The sequence below is a fragment of the Nyctereutes procyonoides genome, unplaced genomic scaffold (genome assembly GCF_905146905.1).
Source record: "Nyctereutes procyonoides isolate TBG_1078 unplaced genomic scaffold, NYPRO_anot_genome, whole genome shotgun sequence".
Classification (NCBI taxonomy): Eukaryota; Metazoa; Chordata; class Mammalia; order Carnivora; family Canidae; genus Nyctereutes; species Nyctereutes procyonoides.
The window spans coordinates 18878484-18897341 of record NW_026575135.1 but is presented as its reverse complement, the minus strand read 5'-3'; the positions used below and the strand labels follow the sequence as shown (position 1 = coordinate 18897341).

Here is an 18858-nt window from a genome sequence, read left to right as displayed (position 1 = left end):
GCCTCTTTCTACACACCCTTAACAACATTGGTGATCTCCAAAAATTTTGCTGAAATGTAGGCTAAGACTGGATTGTGTTATTTTGGTTTGCATTTCCCAAGTGGCTGGTGGGATTGAGTGTCACATCGTATCTAACTGACCACTCCTTTCCCATACGGTGAGAAGGCACATTCGAAACCGTGGAATGTCTCTGGGAGATGTAAGGTAAACTACTCATTAAGAACAATGTGCCTCCAATCAGAACCCTGGGATTGCTGGCCGTGTCACGTACATGCGCCACTGGAATCCAAGAGACTGAGAGACAGAAGCCCTGGCTCTAGGAGGGCAGGATTTCAAATGGACACCGAACTGTGGGTTCCTGATACTCCAGCTGCACCTGTGTGGCTTCCAATAATCCCCACCCCCTCTCTGAGCCTCAGTTTCTCTGTCGGGAAGGTGGAAGATGGCCAGCTGGTGTGTGATACCCAGGTCCCCACATTGCAGGGACGCCGTCTCCTCCTACCTGTGCCCTCCGTGAAGTTCCCAAGGTGGAGGATGTCGTTAAGCTCTTGGTAGTGGCTCTGTTTAATGTACGTGGTCTTTTCTGGTGTGTCCTGCAGCTGCATAGTGACCTCTTCCAAGTCTTTATCCAGCTAGAAGACAAAGGCTCCAGCTGAGTCAGAGCCCCTGACCCAGCCCTTCCCCCAGCTCACAGGCACATGGGACTGGGCCTCAGGCAAGCTTCTGGAGGATGAGAGAGACCGCTGTGGGCTGGGGCAGAGCTGCAGAGGGCCTCTGCTGGCTGCTGCTGCAGGACGAGCTGGGGAGGGGAGGGCTTTGCAGCGATGTGTCCAGTGCAGGCTTGTGCCTTGAGGGAACAGCTGGGCAAGCCCAGGGAGGTAGGGTGGTGGCAGAGTACAGGCTCTGAAGTTCGACAAGCCTCGGGGCAAACCCAGGGCTGCCCCTTACCATCTGTGTACGGGCTTGTGAGAGACTGAGTCTGACTTCCTTCATCTGCAGAATGCGGTAATAACAGTACCTACCTCCTGTGGTTATTGTGGAGATTAAATGAGGCAACGCACTTAAAGTTTAGCCCAGTCCTTGACACATCGTAAGGGGAACCTGCTACTACAATAAAAGTACTACAATTATTGTTGATACCCAGCAGGGGAGGACAGATCTGTGGGCTGGTCAGCTGTGAGTCGCACATGGACACTGAAGCTCAAGACCATAGGTGCTCCTCTAGAGGATGGACTGCAGTTGCCTTCAGGTCATAGAAAAGTCAGATGCAAGCCCTGGGGCACTTTAGCCCTTGAAAAACCTGGTGTGTGTGCATGTGAGAGTGTGTGTGTGTGTGCGCGTGCGCGTGTGCGTGTGGATGTGCTGGGGACATGGTGGTAATTGGGGAAGGCAGTGGCCATTCTACTATAGTATAAGGGAGAGGAACTTATAAACTGTAAAGTGTTGTTCTAATGTCAAGAGCACAGTCATGAATTTTTAAATAAGTTTCAAGGGAGAGATACATTTTGTGTGTGTGACTCAAACAGCAGGGCTAGCATCAGAGAAGGCCCATTGTGATTTGATCCCAGGAAAAACAACCCAACATTTTAGGGATTTGACACTGGCTTCGGTGTCAGGTTTCCTGAAGTGAGTGAACTCTTTTTTGCTGGAGTATGCAAGTAAAAGTCAAGTGTCAAGTTAGGGTAGTTCTAGTCATAGAGACGTCTGATATTAAAGCAGAACCGGCCATGGGCTTTGAAGGACAGAAACCTTTCCTACTTTGCTCTGGGGTCTAATGGGGGGCTATCTCATCCTAAACCATCAGGTTTAGATGCACAGAACTCTGTGTCCTAGATCTTTGTGACAGACTAAATGTGAGTACCCCAAAAGGCTACGGATCTAGCAAATGGAATGCCCAGTCACATCTGAATTGCAGATAACAATGAATCATTTGTCTAGTGTAAGTATATCCCAAATTCTGTATGGGTCATCCTTATACTAAAAGTATGATTGGCTGTCTGAAATTCAAATTTCACTGGGGCGTCCTGTATCTACTCTGGCAACCCCGGATCTCACTCCTTCCTCACGACTGTCCAGCTAGAGACCACATTTCCCAGCCTACCCTGTGTCTAAGTGTGATCATGTTAAGTTGTTGCCAAGGTAACTGGAGCAGACCCAAAAGGTGCACAATTTTTGTATTACTTGCTTATCTCTTGTGTGGACTCCCTCTTCCCTTCCTGAGACATGGTGGAACAGGCCATGCCTTCCACCCAGTTTTAACTGTCCTGGTGAGGAACAGACCCTGGGGAGTGGCAAACAGCAAGTGTGAATGAACCTCATTCAGTCATGGCCATGGAGGCAGAGCTGCCTGCCAACCTGGATCAATCTCCTGAGGACCATTAGGTGAGAGAAATATTTTCTTTGGGCCACTTCGTTTTGGGACCTCTTTGTTACAGTAACTTAGCAAGTATCCTTGCCAACACACTCCTTTGTTTCTTCCCCATCCCACTCATTAAATGAGGGTTTCTCTGTGAAGCACATGCTTTCAGACCATAGGCCAGTCACACACCTGGACTCAAAGAGAAGGGTGAAGAAGAGGAGGATAATTTGGTGTCCCCTCTCAGGTATAGAAAGTCCAGAATTTGAGGTCTGGCTTGGACACAAAGGAATCTAGGTATAGCCTCCCTGGAATGCTATAGAAAGAGTTAAGGACCCTCAAGACAACAGTGAGGTCCACTTTAGCAATCTCTCCTGCCTGAAAAGTTTCTCTTCACCCCCTCCTGTCTTGCTGTACATCATATGGATGAGGGTGGTTATTGGGTTGGGAGAGTGAAAAATTAAGGGGGGGGGTCCCCCACACACTTAGGAAGCTCCCATAATCTGGGAGCTAACAAATCTCTAAGAACTCCTTGCTTTCTGAGGGTGTCTTGAATCGAGGCATTGCTGGACTCCACGAGCCTGGGCCTGGTGAGCGGGTTCTGACAAACTGCCTCTGTCCAGTGCACGGCCCCCCTGGTTCTCATGGCTGTAATCCCAGCACATGGGACTGCACAGCCTGATGCGGGGGGTGGAGGTTCTTAGAGGAGGGGCGAGATTGGGAGGGGCAGCTCTAAGAAGCCCTGTGTTAGGACAGAGGGAGGCTGGGGCCCCGGCTGCCAATGCTGGGGGAGCTACCTCTGTGATCTTCATTCGTAGGCGATGGTTTTCAGACTGCAGGCCCTCCAGGCGGGATGTGCTTGCTTGGTTCACGCTGGTGACTGAGGTGGACGTTTTAGAATCTTCCTTCTTCTGATTCTGAGTGAACTGGAATCGCCTGTTCTGAGTCGCTGCGTCTGGGTTTGTTCTCAGAGTGATAAGCTGAAAGGACAAGGTGGAGCTGAAGAGAGAAGCCAGAGGTCCTCCCCCCGCACCATCTCCCGTCCACTCCGCCGCAGCAGGTTCTGCGCTGGAGGCAGCGTGGATGCACGCTGGGAGTCTGGAGCCCTGGGCTCAGACTGGTCTCTGCCACCTGCTTGCCTGTGAACTTGGGCAGGCCCCTCCCCCCTCTCGCTGAGTCTCAGTTTCTTTCCTTTTTTTTTAAAAAATATTTTATTTATTCATTCATGAGAGACACAGAGAGAGAGGCAGGGACATAGGCAGAGGGAGAAGCAGGCTCCCTGCAGGGAGCCCAATGCGGGACTCGATTCCAAGACTCCGGGATCACAACCTGAGCCAAAGGCAGATGCTCAACCACTGAGCCACCCAGGCATCTCTCAGTTTTCTTCCTCATCAGCAGAAGTCTGGTCTCCTGATCCTGACTCCACCTGCATCCCAACCACCCCGTGGAGCCCACCAGCTCCCCTTCAGCCTGATGCCAGCTGAGCCTCACTCTGCCTTGGGCCTCATTCTGCATGGAAAATAACCCTGAGGGTGACACTGGAAGACAGTGGATAGAGGCAAATGAAGGCTTCTCTTACTGGAACCATTGGTGAGTGTTGAGGACAGACCGGTGACCAGCTCGGTCATGGACAAAAGCATTGTTAGAGGAGAGATAAGGCTGCTGCTTGATCCTGATCTTACTCATTTCTTCAAGAAACACTCCTGCTTTGACATGGGCCTGCTCTGGAGAGCAGGGGCTGAGGGAGCTAGGACCCCCGTCCGCCAGGACCCCATAGTCTAGAGGCCAGAAGTATTGAGGGCAGGCTGGGCTGTGGGTGCTATGGGCCTGGGCTGGGCTCTGTGCAGGGCTCGAGGGACAGTGACAGAAGGGAATTTAAGGGGGGCAAGAAGTGGCCTATGCAAATTGGGGGGGCAGGGTGAAGAGAGGGGTGCTTAGGAAGAAGAGCAGTTTGGATGGTGCACACGGTTCTCTGGGAGACTGGAAGAGAGACCCAAGGGCCCTAAAAGGCAGCCCGGTATCGGGGACTTGATTCTGGAACCAGGAGGGCACTGAGGAGCTCCCGAGGTTGACAAAGGAGAGGGACACGGTCAGAGCTGGGCTTGGAGCCATCTGGCATCTTTGACCGGAATCAAAGAATGTCAGAGTGCGGGCAACGAGGTCTTAGCATTGGCCTAGAGCCTGTGTGGGTGTGACAGACAGAGAAGGAAGGCATATAGGGCAGCAGTGCTCAGGGGAAGCTGCCACGTGGGGACTGACTGGATGCGGGGCCACGGGCAGCCTGTTTAGGGTACAGTGGTCCCGACTGATCTCCTGGGCACCCCCCTACCATACTCCAAGGCATGCCCCACCCCACCCCACTCAGGCCAATGATCCCCTCCACCCTCTCTGTTTTCCGTTCTTCCCTGATGCTGAGACCAGCTTCCTGCAGGGACTCCCGAGATGCCGGAGCCTCTGGTTCACCTGCCCACTGCCGGGAAGGTGAGGTTTGAAAAATACTTCTCAGGCTGGTCTTGAAGGTCAGTGCTTCAGATGAATGGGACATGTCAGTGGCTGCTAAAAGTGGTCATTTAGTCCTTTTTCCCACTAATACTACTTCTGAGGGCCTGTCTGAAGAGTGTGGCCAGAAGCGGGGATCATGTGTTATGTGGAGAAAAGAAGTTCATTTATAACATAAAAGATCTGGAAATGGCTGTAATGCTCATCAATAAGGGAATCAAATGGACAAGAAAACATGGAGCATGCCCTCTCGTTGGTGGTTATGACTGTGAGAAACACAAAGGAGAAATTCATAGTGGAAAAGGCAAACTATGAAACAATACGTGAGCTATAATCAGGGCTGTAACTGAGAAGGTTCACTGCCTAACCATTTAAAAAAGCCTGGGAGGGGCACCTGGATGGCTCAGTCCGTTGAGTGTCCAACTCCTGATTTTGGCTCAGGTCATATCTCAGGGTCCTGGGATGGAGCCCTGCACTGGGGCTCTGTGTCAGCGGGGAGTCTGCTTCTTCCTCTCCCTCTGCTCCTCCCCCTACTCTCTCTCTTCGGTGTGCACATACATGTGTGTGCACTCTTAAATAAATAAACAACATATTAAAAAAAAGACTGGAAGGAAACATCAAAAATACGTAGTTTTTAGTAAAAAACTAAAACAAAACGTTGACAGTGATTGTTTTTGGGTGGCGAGACTGGAAAATCTGATTTTTACTTGTTTGCATTTCCTAATTTTCCATGATGTGAACTATAATCATCACAAGCAGAGAAAGCGTAGAACTGCCAGGAAGTGTAGGAAACTAGCAGTCCCCTGGACAGGGTCAGAGGCCAGAGGTCAGATGGCAGGATGCGGAGGGCGGGCCGTACCTTGGGCACGAACACCAGGCAGAGGGTGATGGTGCTGCAGAAGATGATGACCAGGGCGACGATGCAGAACTGCACGTTGGGCTGGTCCCGGGTCAAGAAGGAGACGGCGGCCCCAATGATGCACATGATCCCCACGTTGTAGACGCTCATCCCGATGTACTTACTGTCGTTGAGAGCAGGGATGCTGACGTTGCGTGTCTCCCAAGCCAAGAAGCAACCGAACAACTGAAATGGTGAGCGGAGAGGGGAAGTGGTCATTATCCCGTGGTGGCACATACCTGCCGCTCTGAGAAGGGGGGCTGGGAGCTTTGCCGTGGGCCGGGTCTTCCAGATGTCACCCCGGGTCTCCACTGGTGGCCCTGGGTTGAGTCCTGCTGAGGAAATGCAGACTGGGGATGTTACAGCATCTGGTTCTCCTGCGCCCCAACACTGGTTCACATATAGCAGGCCGTGGTGGGAAGGCTTCCAGAAACATGATTGTGACAACCTCCCCTCGCTCTAGGGAGAACACAGAGGCCCAGAGAGGAGGAAAGGGCTTGTCCAAGGCCACACAGTCATACAGGGGCAAAAGTGAATTGTTTCTAGAAGTTCAGTCCCGTTTTTTTTTACCACTAAATAAGACAGAGTCCCCATGTCTGGGACTTCTATTACCTCTCAGTGCACAAAGTCACTCAGAATAGAGACTATATATCCTAACTGTCCTGAGGCTAGGTGTGGTGTATGAGAAGGTTCAGGACAGGTTCTGGTTAGTATCTATAAAGGGAAACTGTGTTCCTTTTCTTCCTTCCTAGTAGATGGAGTGGAGTGTGATAGGTGGAGCTTGAGCAGCCATCTTAGACCAAAAAGTCATCTTAGTCTACAATGTGGGAGCTATATGATGAAGATAGGGAGACACAAGGTCCAAGGAGCTGAGGTCCTGGGTACCCCCACCAGCCCTAGATTGCTATTTGAGGAGGAAGTTAACTATCTCTTTAACCACTATCATTTTGGGTTTCCTGTCACTTATAACTCTACTCCTAACCAATACATCTCCCAACAGAAATGGACAAGGTAGAGGTCCAGTGTGATCTGAAGCAGGATGTGGAGGGTTTAGACTCCTTGGGTGGTCTAAGGGGAGGGCAGATTGAGGAGGAAGTGCAGATGGAATGGCAGGCAGAATGGTAGTGGGGGTCGGGGGGGGGGGCGAGCTGACCAGGATGCTGACCATGCAGGGGCTTTGGCTGCAGCCCAGCCCTTTCAGGAGGCCTTTCTCCAAAGACCCCTCTTCCCTCTGACCTCACCACTGCAACTCAGGGCATCCAAAGCTGCATGAGCCACTTAATATCACACTGAGGGCTTCTGTTTTCAGGTTTGACTTAGAATGGCAGCATGGAGCCATGTAGTGAAGGGTCGGGGGCACAAGGATGGAGGAGCTGTAATCCGCTGCTTTTCGTCGGCTGTGTGACTTTGGGCAAATCACTTCACCTCTCAGGGCCTTAGTTTCACTGTCTGTGGAATGGAGATAATAATAATAATACCATCTCACAGGGTTTGTGTCCAGATGAAATGAGAGGATGGCTGTGAAAGCATTTTGTAAACCAAAGTGCCCAGTACAAGAGTCGGTTATTTTGTAATTGGTATTATTTATACAACCATGGTTGCTTTCCTCTCCTTTTCTGTAAGTGTATTATATCATAGACTGATTTATTATTATCATTTAAAACATTTTTTTATTTAAAACATTTTTTAAAGATTTTCTTTTTTTAAAAGTAATCTCTATACCCAACATGAGGCCCAAAACTACAATCCCAAGATAGTCACATGCTCCACTCACTGAGCCAGCCAGGCACCCAGACTGATTTATTTTTTAAAGATTCCTTTTAAAATGGGGAACCAGAAGCCCAGGAAGCAGATACCAAGTGAGGAAAAGAACCCAACGGCTGTTGAAAGCCTTGCTTTGTGCCGGTTTCTCCGTGTGTGTGTGGTCCCTTCAGTCCCACAGTGGCTGTGCCAGCAGGGCCTGGCTGTCCACCTCTTCTAGGGGAAGAAGCAGCGGCTGGACAAGGCTAAGTGACCTGCCCAGGGGCCCACAAACCATCATGAGAGTCTCTACCAGTTGTTAAATGTGTGCAAGTTTGGAGACCTGGTGGTTGGCTGCAAAATCTCTGAAGAGTGTCAGAAGGAAACAGTAACTTGTTCCTAGGCCTTCAAGGAGTAGAATGAGGGAGGGTTCAGGGGCACAAGTTACATCGAGGCGGATTTTAGCTGAGGATAAGGAAGAGCCTTCTAGAAAAGCAACCTGCCTATAGTGGGTTAAATGGGGGCTCTAAAAGACAAGTCACATCCCAATCCACAGAGACTGAATATTTGGGGAAAGGGTCTTTGCAGATATGACTAAGAGTCCTGAGATGAGATCCTCCTGGATTATCCAGGTGAGCCCTAAATCAAATGACAGGTGTCCTCCCAAGAGCCACACAGAGGAGAGACATGGAGAGGAGATGGCCACGTGAAGATGGAGGTGGAGATTGGAGGGATGCGGCCGCAGGCCAAGGATGCCTGCAGCCATCAGCTGCCGTGGAGAGGCAGGAAGCATTCTCCCTAGAGTCTCTGGAGGGGGCATAGCTCAACCTTGGTCTTAGACTCCTGGCCTCCAGAGCAGTGAGAGAAGAAATGTGTGTTGTTTCAAGCCAGTCTACGTTTACCAGTTTGCGGTGATTCGTGACTGCAGCCACAGGACACAGCATCCACGATGCCACAGGTCACAGTGAGGCAGGTGAGCTCCCATCCCTGGAGGTGTGGCAGCAGTGACTGAATGAATGGGGATGTCGGGGATGCTCAGCGTGGGCTGGAGTGCCGAGTGCCGAAACTCTGAGAGGGGAGAGTGGGCCTCAGGGCTGGGCACTCTCTCTCCAGCCTTGAAATTCTGTGGTTTCAGAGGAGGCACTAGGAGCTAGAATTTTAGTCACAAACCCTAGGGGCCAGGAGGGCTGAGGACAATTCCTTGCACACACTGGAAACAGTAACACACTTGTGCTGCTAAATACAGCTTTTATGGACAGGATCCAGCTGAAGGTATTAGCTTCACAGGAAGAGATACAGTCATCTCCAGCCACTTTTGCAAGTAGGTGGAGAAGATAATGGATGGTCAAGACATTACAGATAAATGCAGTTTAAAGAGTCAATCGGATTCCCCATAATCTAATTTCACAGAGTCTCAGGATCGGGGGACCTGGAGCTAGAAGGGTCCTGGAGCATCTGGCTTCAGTCTCATTCTTCAGCAAGGGCTGGGGGCCTCAATTGTGGGTACCACATGCTTCCTGTGAAGGGGGCACCTTCCTTCCTAGGGGGCACCACCACCTCTGCGGCCACTGCTCTGTTGTACAAAATCCTTCTTTAATGTGGACTTGAAAGCCGCTCTCTGGCAACTTTGCCCACTAATGATGGATCTGTCTTCAGGTCTATGCCACCTGTCTCTCACAACTCCGGTGACCATGTCTCCTGAGTGCCCATCTCTAAGCCTAGGGCTGTTGGCCAGTCCTCAAAGTCCCATTTCCACTCTGGGAGCCTCCTGTGGACACCTTCTGGGGCATTACTTTGTGGGGCTCATATTGCGGTCCAGCGGTCCTCATAGATTCCTATGGAAACTAGTTTCAACTAGTATGAAGTGGGGGACACTCTCTGCCTAGGGTCTCCTAGCACATGCTCTTCTGGTGTGTGGCCCCTCAGAAACAGTTCTCCGAAGCAGCAGCAGGTATGGATGCATCTAAACAATACAAGAAATCCCAATTTATATGAGTTTTGGAGAGGGCTTCATTCTTGGCTCTAAGCAGAGGCTACACAGACGTGGATGGTGGCTTGACTTTCCTATGGCAAGACCTGAGGAGGGAACGGGAGCTGGTTTCCTTCACTGGAGGGTGCTCGCTTCGACAGCACATATACTAAAATCCTTCACTGGAGGGATTTTAGGGGAGGCACAGTTTGCATAGGATTGGAGAGAAGCTTCAAGGGTCAATGTGGGATAAGGTGGGGTGTGGCAGCCCTTTCAAGTCTTTCCAGACATGTGGGGTGGTCTTGGTATGTGACCTTTGATCACAGATCTAACAGATCTTTGATCTAACAAATGAGTAGAGTGGAAAGAGTACTGGGGTTGGAGGTTGGAGGTTACCAGGTGCCCTTTAACCTCTCTGAGCCTGACCTTCCCCATCTATAAGATGAGGATGATTCCATTCACCTCCCATGGATTTTGAGAGAATCCAGTAAAATGTGGGATGTGAGCGTGTGCTAAATGCTGACAGACATCATGGGAGTATCATGGTGGCCGACGCGAGGCCAACTAACAGGTTTTGGGATTACTCTGTGGTTAAGCTCTTGAATCTGCCACTTACTAGCTTGAGTGACCTCGGGCAAACCAAGCCTCATCAGCCTCATCAGTGAAATGGGGGTATAATCTGCACCTATCTCAGAGGGTTGTTGTGGGAATTGAGAGAACATGTGGTGAACACGGGGGTAGGCAGGTAAGTGCTTCATCCTGGGGGTCCTGTTTATTTCTACGTTCACAGAGGCCCCTGGGAGAGAGAGCTATGACAGAGAAGCAGCCCCCCAACCTCTGCCTTCTGCTCTGCACCTACCATGAGAAGCCCCTTGTAAGCATAGACGATGCCAAGCCAGATGGTCATGTGGGTGTTCTCACAGTGCTCCAGGAGAGGGCGGATAGAGATGTCCCGTCCTGCTGGGTCCGGCTGTGCAAAGAAAAAACAGAAACCCAGGGATGGCACTGGGCACCTTTCCAGCAGCCAGGGCCCCATCTGACGGCCACCTTCCCTCCCATGAGCTACAACCAGTCTTTTGTCCAGGAGGCCTTTTGGACTCCTCTTCCATGTTTCCATGAGGCTGCCTTATATTTGTTGGTCATGATTCAGCCCTGCACCCTAGTTATCTGTGCTCTTCATGCCTTTCAAACATGAGTCAGGTCTCCTGAGGGTAGGGAGTGGGTCACTTCCTGTGCTTCTAGTACTTAGCGTAAGACCTGGCCCAGAGCATGCATCTGTCATGTTTGTTGAAAGAGTGAAGGTGAGAACAGCGCACAAAGTTATGTCAAGAGGCCTTCAGGTGTCTCTGGGATTAACACCAGGAGCTGCTGGCTGGCCCAGCCTTGGGACCTGCCAAGCTTGTCTAAGGAAGCCTTCTTGCCCATCAACCCAGTGAGGGAGCGGTGGGGGCAACCATGTTAATGTACCACATGACCCATCCTGGGCCAAAATTGATTGGACAGAGGGTGGGAACCTGACCCACAGCAGCCAATCCAGAGTTGCTCGGAGACTTAGGAGGTTTCCTAGTACCATGTTCTGCTCAAAGACGGATGGTGGAGACGACTCTACCCAAACTTATTCTCTCTCTCTCTCAGGAATTTGAGCTGGGAAACTCTGGATGAGAATCAGTCACATGGTGGAAATAGAAGAAAAACACACCCAGAGAATGAAAAAAAATGCGTATTTTACATGTTTTTTTTTTCTGAACCATTTAAGAGTAACTTGCAGATATCCTGACCTTTCACCCCTAAATACCTAGCAAGTATTTCCTAAGAATGAGGAGATTCTCATTTATAACCACATATACTTACCAAATTGAGGAAATTTAACTGATACAGTATCTAAAGTGCTATCAGTTTTCAAATTTTTCCAATTGACTCAATAATGCCCTTTAAGACAATTGTGGTCTTTCCAAAGCAGGGTCCAATCTGGGACCATGTCCTGATTTACTTGTCATGCGTTTAGTCTCCTATAATCTTCGACAATTCATCAGTCTTTTTTGGTCTTTTATGTCATTGATATTTCTGAAGAATGCAGGTCAGTTATTTGGTAGAATATCCTTCAATTTGGTTTTGTTTGAATGTGTTTTCATGATTAGATCCAGGGTATGCATTTGTGGCAGGAATCCTATGGAAAGTGAGGTTTTTGCCTCCTTGGAGCTTCTTCTCAGTGGCACTTTATCCCATTATTGATGATGCTAACTGATCATTTGGTTCAGGTGATGTTTGCTCAATCTCTTCACTTCAAAGGTACCGTTTCCCCCATGTTATTAATAAATATTCTGTAGGAGATACTTTGAGACCGTGTGAGTGTCCTATTTCCTCACAAATGCCAATTCAGTGGTTTCAGCATCCAGTAATGGTTTCTACCTGAGTCACATTCTTTTGGTGGCTGTAAAATGGTGACTTTTTTTTTTAACTCTATAATTTTATTTAAATACTTGGCACTCCACTGTAAACAAGATCTTTCCTTTCTTCCCATTTATTTATGTATATCAGTATGCATTTTTAAAAAGATTTTATTTATTTATTCATGAGAGACAGAGAGAAAGAGGCAGAGGGAGAAATAGGCTCCATGCAGGAAGCCCGACATGGGACTCCATCCTGGGACTCCAGGATTACACCCCAGACTGAAGGCGGCGCCAAACCACTGAGCCACCGGGGCTTCCCTATCAGTATGCATTTATAGGTTTCTTTTTCATTTCCATTACTATCATTCATTTTGATGTTCACATTCCCCCAGATTTGGCCAGTGGGAAACTCCCTCGTTCAGCCTCGTGTGTTTTTTCAATACATCCCCATACTTTTTTGGAAGCACTTTCCTAGTTCTTGGCACAATAAGTACTTGACTTTGTACTCTCCTTTCTCCAACCTTAGAATCAGTCATTTCTCTGAGGAGTCTTGGTTCTTTTTGGTGGAGAATGATATTAAAAAACCAAGATCTGGGCACTAGATGTGTTTGCTGTTCCTAGGATATCATTACTTCTAGGCCCTTCTTTCCTTTCTTCCTTCATTCCTTCCTTCCTTCTTCCTCTATCTATCTATCTCTCTATCTCTCTATCTATCCATCCATCCATCCTTCCATCCATTCATCATTATTCTATGTACCTATCCTCATCTCTCTACCATCTGTTTATAGATAGATGTAAATAAAATCCTATGCCACAGGGTTCTGGCTTCTTCCCATTCTGTATTTGCATTGTTCTTCTCTCATAATAAGATCCCTGGTTTCCCACAATATCAAAACAGTCATTCATTTGCTCAATACTAAATAGACACAAAATAGTTTTAGAATTTCTACATCCATACACTACCAATAACAAATTTACAAAGTAAAGTTAAAGGTATATTTGCAAAACTATTTGCCTTTAGAACAGATACCCGCTGAGGGTTTTTAATCAAAGAACTGTGTCTAGGATGGAATTGTCCCGTTAAGGTCTAGGGTAAAAGCCACATGCCTGAGGGTAAGCGGTAGGCATCGGCAGCGTCACTCGAGAACGGATATTTTGGATGTGGAAAGCAGGCCTTAGGTAACTGGGAATGAGCACCCTATTTCTCTTGGCCTCGCTCTCTTGGTCTGGCCTTTGAGGTGGGCAATGGTCTGGGCTCCTGTGATTTGGGGAATGACGGTGCTTCCACATGGAAGCAGGAAGAGCTAGGGAGGTGGAGCCTGTGCACTCAGGCCGTTCTGTAACCAGACCACCCAGCTGCATGCTCTCTCAGGCTTGATTTTCCTTTTGTTGTCCCAAGCCACAGACAGCCTTAGCTCAGCTGCTTTGGTTCCATGGTCACTGAGTCCACACACAGGCTCTAGTGGTTCCCTGAGGCTTCTGTGGTGGCAGCTGTGGGCACTAGTAAGAGTCACCCCAGCAGAAGGTGATCACCAAGAACCACAGAGAGGCCAGAGATTTCCCCTCCACTGCTACCCACCCAGGAGCTGGGCTGGATTCTAGTATGGTGATGGGGGTTTCCTGATGTCCTTCCATTGTTTAATTGAGGAGACGGAGAAAGGCGCTGGTCCCAAGGTCAACAGTGACTTCTAACAGTGAAACTTGGGTTTCTCTAATGCCTGACAACCAAGCAGACATCAGAATGCAGTAGCAGAGGCCCATTACGGTCATGCATGAATAGCAAACCCATTAATGATGATAGTATCTGTTGTTCTATAATGAAAGGTAATAATTTATGATGGACTCTTAGATTCCCTGTGTATAAAGGACCGATGCTGTCATATACCATTGTTCAATGTTATGAAAACTCTATTCATGGGAAGCTGAGTGGTTGTCTGGCTCTTACAGTCCCAGTGACAGAGAGCCCACCCCCTCCCACTCTTGGTGAGTGGCTGCACAATCCTTTTATTGAACCAGAACCTTCTCCTATACCTCTACCCACTGGTCTTTGCCTCCTTTCCTCTGGGGTCCTCAGAATAATCCTAAGCCCCCTCCTTGCACCTGCAAGCCCTTCCTCAGGAGGGAAAGAGCTGCAGTGACAATACACGTCACCTCCTGCCATGAGCCGACCTGGTCCTTCAACCTCCTCCATTTTACCATTGATCTATAGGCCTGTACTCGAGCTCAACGCTCCAGGTGGTAGTGAGTCCGCCTGTGCCCTTGCTCTACGTCTGCTCGGCTTCCTAAACAACTACCTTCCACTGGTGATTCATGTGTTCCTTATGGTTGCCTAAGACACCATTAGGTAGCTTTCACTGAACTGCTGCTAGCTCTGTTTTTCCCCTTCTGCAGCTAACATTCTAGCCAGGTTATCTTTTAACTTCTTAGGAGCCACCCTCCCCTTCACAATCCCCATCCTCGTCTGCTCAGACCCTTCCCATCCTGAATCCTAATTCCTACATCCGGTCTCTTAGCCCCCAACCCATCTCAATAAGCTTAAGCACAGCCTCCACTGCAGAGGTGGGGAGGGCAGAAAAAAAAAATCAAGGGTCAGAACTCAGTGGTCCCGGGGGTGGGCAGAGCTGCTTCCACCCTATGCTCCCACCACCCAGGCGCTGATCCAGAAATAAACCACAAAAATCTCTTGATCGTTAACATCATCCTCACACAACCCCATGTCTCAGCACACTCTATGTGAATCAGAGCGGCAGGGGCTGGGGTGGTCTTAGGAGTGAGGAGGTTCATGTACTTCTGGGGCTAGGGGACGGGAGTCTGAACAGTCAGGTCCCCTGTACTGAGTCTCAAAGCCGACCGTAAAAGCCATGCCTTTGCTCATCTGATCAGTTGTAATAGTGCCTGGGACCAGGGTTCAGAGCGGTCTGAGCAGTCACACACAGGGGGAGAGCCGCATTCGATGATGCAAAGGGTGGGTTGCAGGGGTGAGGGGAGGGGACAGTGGGGCGTGGAAAGGCGCCACCGCCTGAGCACTTACTTGGGGTCGTTGTCATACACCAAAGTGCCACTAGGGGGCACCCAAGGCCCACACGGAGGGTCCGGCCCAGCGGCTGCAGCTCACCCTCTACTGAGGACACAGAGCTACTTTTGTGGCTCAGTGGGGCCCGCAAAGCCGTCAGCAGCATCCGATGCTACTTTAGAAGGCACCCAGTGGTCTCAAAGGAAGCCAGATTTCCAGGCACCCTGGAGGACCGGCCCCACCCCTTCCAGACAGCAGGAGTGGGGTGGGAGGGTAACAGCTATCGGGGAAGGTAGGGCTGCAGGACCCAGGCCTGCTGACCCTACGCTCATCCTGCTCTCAGTGCGGGCCAGCGATCCAGGGCCCTGACCCCTGCAGATGCCATGCTGTGATCTCCTACCAGGGTCTGAGCCGTTATTTCAGCCCTGCCTCTCCATGTGATTGGGGACTGCAGCATTTCCACTGGTCTAAATCAATTCCCATGCATGACTGGCCTATAAGAGCTCTCGAATTGTTTTTTTTTTTCTCTGCTTTATTTTTCTTCCTGACTTGTTGCCCACCTGGGCAACTACCCAAGTAATCAATCATTCATTCCAATGTAACTATGAAGCACTGCCACCTGCTAGGTACTGTTCTGGGCAAGAGGGGGTTGGGATACAGCCACAAGCAGCATTGACACAAGCCCTGTCCTCAGGGCTCTTCCATCCTAGTAAGATCAGGACAATTCTACGAGAGACAGCCTCGGAGGGGGAGGGAGTCGACCTCACCCACTAACAGCGGCCCCAAGAACGCCAAGTGCCGCTTGTCATGGATGACAGTTGCAAACTCTGCATATGCTGTCTTGTCAAAGCCTCGTGAGGCTCCAACAACTTGTTGTGTCCATTTTATAGATGAGAAAACAGAGGCACAGAAAGATGAAAGAACGTGCCCCAAATCTCCAGCTGGTCAGTGTCTGAGCTGGGTTCCAACGCAGCCCTGTCAGCCTCCCAAGCCAGTGTTCTTTCCTCCCTCACCATCTGCTTCTCCCAGCCTGCCCTGCCTCTCGCAAGCACCGTGTCACATTCCAAGGGGACAGTGGGTATAATCCTAGCACCCTGCTGTATAAACTGTGAGGTGCTGCGTGGGGGAGGAATGACTTCATCGCCAAGCGTTCAGCAGAGGCCTCCCCCCGAAGCCCCCGGAGCTCCGTGAAGGCTGTGCTCTGGGGCGGCAAGCTGAATGCAAGCTGATAAAATGCTCTTCCTGCGCGACAGGGCGCAGCGGCCAGGGAGAGGCCACGCCTGTCCGTGATGGCCAAGGCCGCAAGTGCTCACACCTGACTCCCGGCCCGACCGCGGCGCAGCGGGAGGCAGCAGAAGCTGCCCGGGAAAGCCTCCCCCATCTGTGCGGCGAAAGGAGAGCAGCTGGCCTGAGAGTCCCTCTGCAGAATGCAATTACTCACAATGTAGGTCAGTGGCCCCTGCTCACGGCCTGCTTTGTCAGGCCCCGCGCACCGACGGGCAGGGCGCCGGGCGTGGGTTGAGGTGCCCAGTCCTGAAAGGTCAAAGTCTTTGGTCTCGCTCCACCTAGACTTGCCGGGTGACCGTGGGCATGCCCCACCCTTTCCTAGACCTCAGGTTCTGCTTGCAAGTGAGTCCAAGGGTTAACTGACGGCGCGGTTAGGGATGCCTGTATTTGTCCTCCACTCGCTCACTCAGAATCCACTCCGTCTTGCGTGCCTGCTGTGTGCCGTGCGCTGTGCTCCGGGCCGGGCCTGGGCGCATAAGGCACACAGGGTGCTAGCCTTCTGGGAGCGGGCACGCTGGCACGGGCACACCACACAGCAAGCTGTGGCGAGAACGCGATCAGAGCTGCGGAAGAGACCCACAAGCTACTCTGAGAGGTGCCAAGAGGGGCATTGACTGCAGATCAGGGAGCCTGGGCAGGCTTTTCTGAAGTGGTGACATAAGGTCTGAGGCCTGGAGGGGGAGGGGGAGCAGCCACGTGCGAACCTAGGGGGGCCAGCATTCCTGAGACGGGGAACAGCCAGCAGCAAGGGCTCTGGCGTGTTGTAGGAACCAGAGGGAGGCCAGTGTGGCTGGCAAGTAGTGAGGGGCCAGCCCTGCTTCCCACTGGATCCTGAGCCACCCGGGCAGCTTGTTGAAGTGCAGAAAGGGCCAGGAGGTCTGGGTGGGGCCCAGGATGCGGCATTTCTTAGCAGCTTCCAGATGACACTGATGCTGCTGGTCCAGGGACTGCCATCTGGGCAGCAAGGCCTTAAGGGGTCTTAAACGACAGAGTGACATTTGGTCCTTGGCTTAGCAGATCTTTGCTTAAGAATGCAGACTCTCTCATCACTCGCACACCTGTGACACAGAGCGACAGCCTAGCACAAGCGCAGACTTGACGTGGATGGTCGGTATATTCTAACTGCAGATCAGACCCCAATAGTACTGTGTTTCTGGGTGTCCCGTGTGGGGCTGGCCGGGGTGGTTAGGGCTGGTCAGGGTGCAGGTCTGGGCACGGAGGGTGGGGAGTCCGGGTGGCAGGAGTGAAGTGGGTCACATGCTGTACCTGTGATTACAGGGTCCTGGTCCCTCGGACCTCAGACCCACTGCTGTGAATGTCGGGTTCCCAGCCCCACTTGGCCAGTGCTTCTTTGAAGGAGGGGGTGCCTTCTACCTTCTGACCAGCTCCCAGAAGCTGGCTTTCAGAACTTTTTCCCTGGGCCATTCGGGCTGCTTGCTTGCTTTCTTTCTAATTCTAAAGTTGATTTTTGAAATATATGGTAAAATTGGTAGGTTTTCCTACTGGAGGTGAATATGTGTGTATCTCAATGTGAGTTTGAGTGTGTATGGTGAGGGGAGGGGAGGATGCATTTCAGAGTTCTGAGGTGCTTCTCTTTTCCTGGGAAGGCAGGGGAGTCAGCACTGCCTTTTCTGGGGGAGATGACGAGGGAGTCCCATCAAAGAAGTCTGGGTGAGAGGAAAGGGTATTGGGTTCAGACCCCAGGTCCATCACTTGCCAGCTGTGTGACTTTGAACACATCTCTAAGCCTTCTCTGAGCCATGGTTTGCTCATCTCCAACCTCCCGGGGTTGGCAAGACGATCAAAGGAGGTAAATGGTGTGTTTAGCAGGCTTTAGAGGCTGGAAAGCCCGCTCCTTATGTGTAAACCATCGTCATTATCTCCAGCTGCAGAGTCACAGAGCACTGGAGCCGGGAGGAACCTTCCGGATCCCTCTGGGGCTGGGCTGCTTATCTTAACAGCAGCAGTCCCACATCTCTGAGGCAGCAGAGTTAGAAGCTGTCACTTCAAGGTAAGAATTTCTTTTTAGAATGTTTGGTTGTGAATTTGGGTGAAAGTTTTCCAAATCCCAGATCTGGAAGGGACCTGTGAGATCATCCACCAGGGTGTTTCAACAGGGGTGCTTCTGCATTTTTTTTTCCTTTGGAGGGGGTACAAATCTTTGTTGTGAGGGACAGTCTGGTTCAGTGCAAGGCACTCAGAGCCCCTAGACCGTGGGCCCCAATTGCCAGGAGTGTCCTGTGGTCACCGTGACAGGCCAAATCTCCCTCCCCTGGCTCTTCATTACCAAACACGAAAAGGATCATGCACTAGTCCAATTCCTCTTTATACAGATGGAGAAACTGAGGCCCAGAAGATGACTCATAGCACCTGCGTGACTGAGTGGAGACCCAGATAAAGTTATCCTGACCCTGGTCCCATGTCTTGTGCACTGGACCATGCCGTGGGCTGGCATAAGAGGGGCCGGCCTCGCGAGTTGCTCACCAGTCAACATTCATGGGTGCTTGGCACTGCCCCATCAGTCCCCTGGAGCTGGCTTTTGGATGCATCCAATCTGTTGATGCTATATATTCTTGCTCAGGTGCACCTGCAACAGCTTCCAGAGCAATAAGCATGGACCCCAGAGCCACTCACCCAATGCCTGCAGGCCACATCCTCATGGAATCCTGCTTTGCAGAGGGGAGATGAGGTGGCAGGAGGTGAGGT

At 50.7% G+C, this 18858-nt stretch overlaps 1 protein-coding gene across 1 annotated transcript in view; it reads right to left on the bottom strand.

The window, feature by feature from the left end:
- GABBR2 (gamma-aminobutyric acid type B receptor subunit 2) overlaps nucleotides 1-18858 on the bottom strand; it is a 348476-nt gene that overhangs the window by 8846 nt on the left and 320772 nt on the right. Inside the window, exons 14-17 of the mRNA XM_055301415.1 lie at nucleotides 10322-10432; nucleotides 5715-5939; nucleotides 3154-3336; nucleotides 503-632 (exon numbers count right to left, since the gene is read on the bottom strand). Coding sequence (XP_055157390.1) covers nucleotides 503-632; nucleotides 3154-3336; nucleotides 5715-5939; nucleotides 10322-10432 — 649 coding nt within the window. The remainder of the gene's footprint in view (nucleotides 1-502; nucleotides 633-3153; nucleotides 3337-5714; nucleotides 5940-10321; nucleotides 10433-18858) is intronic.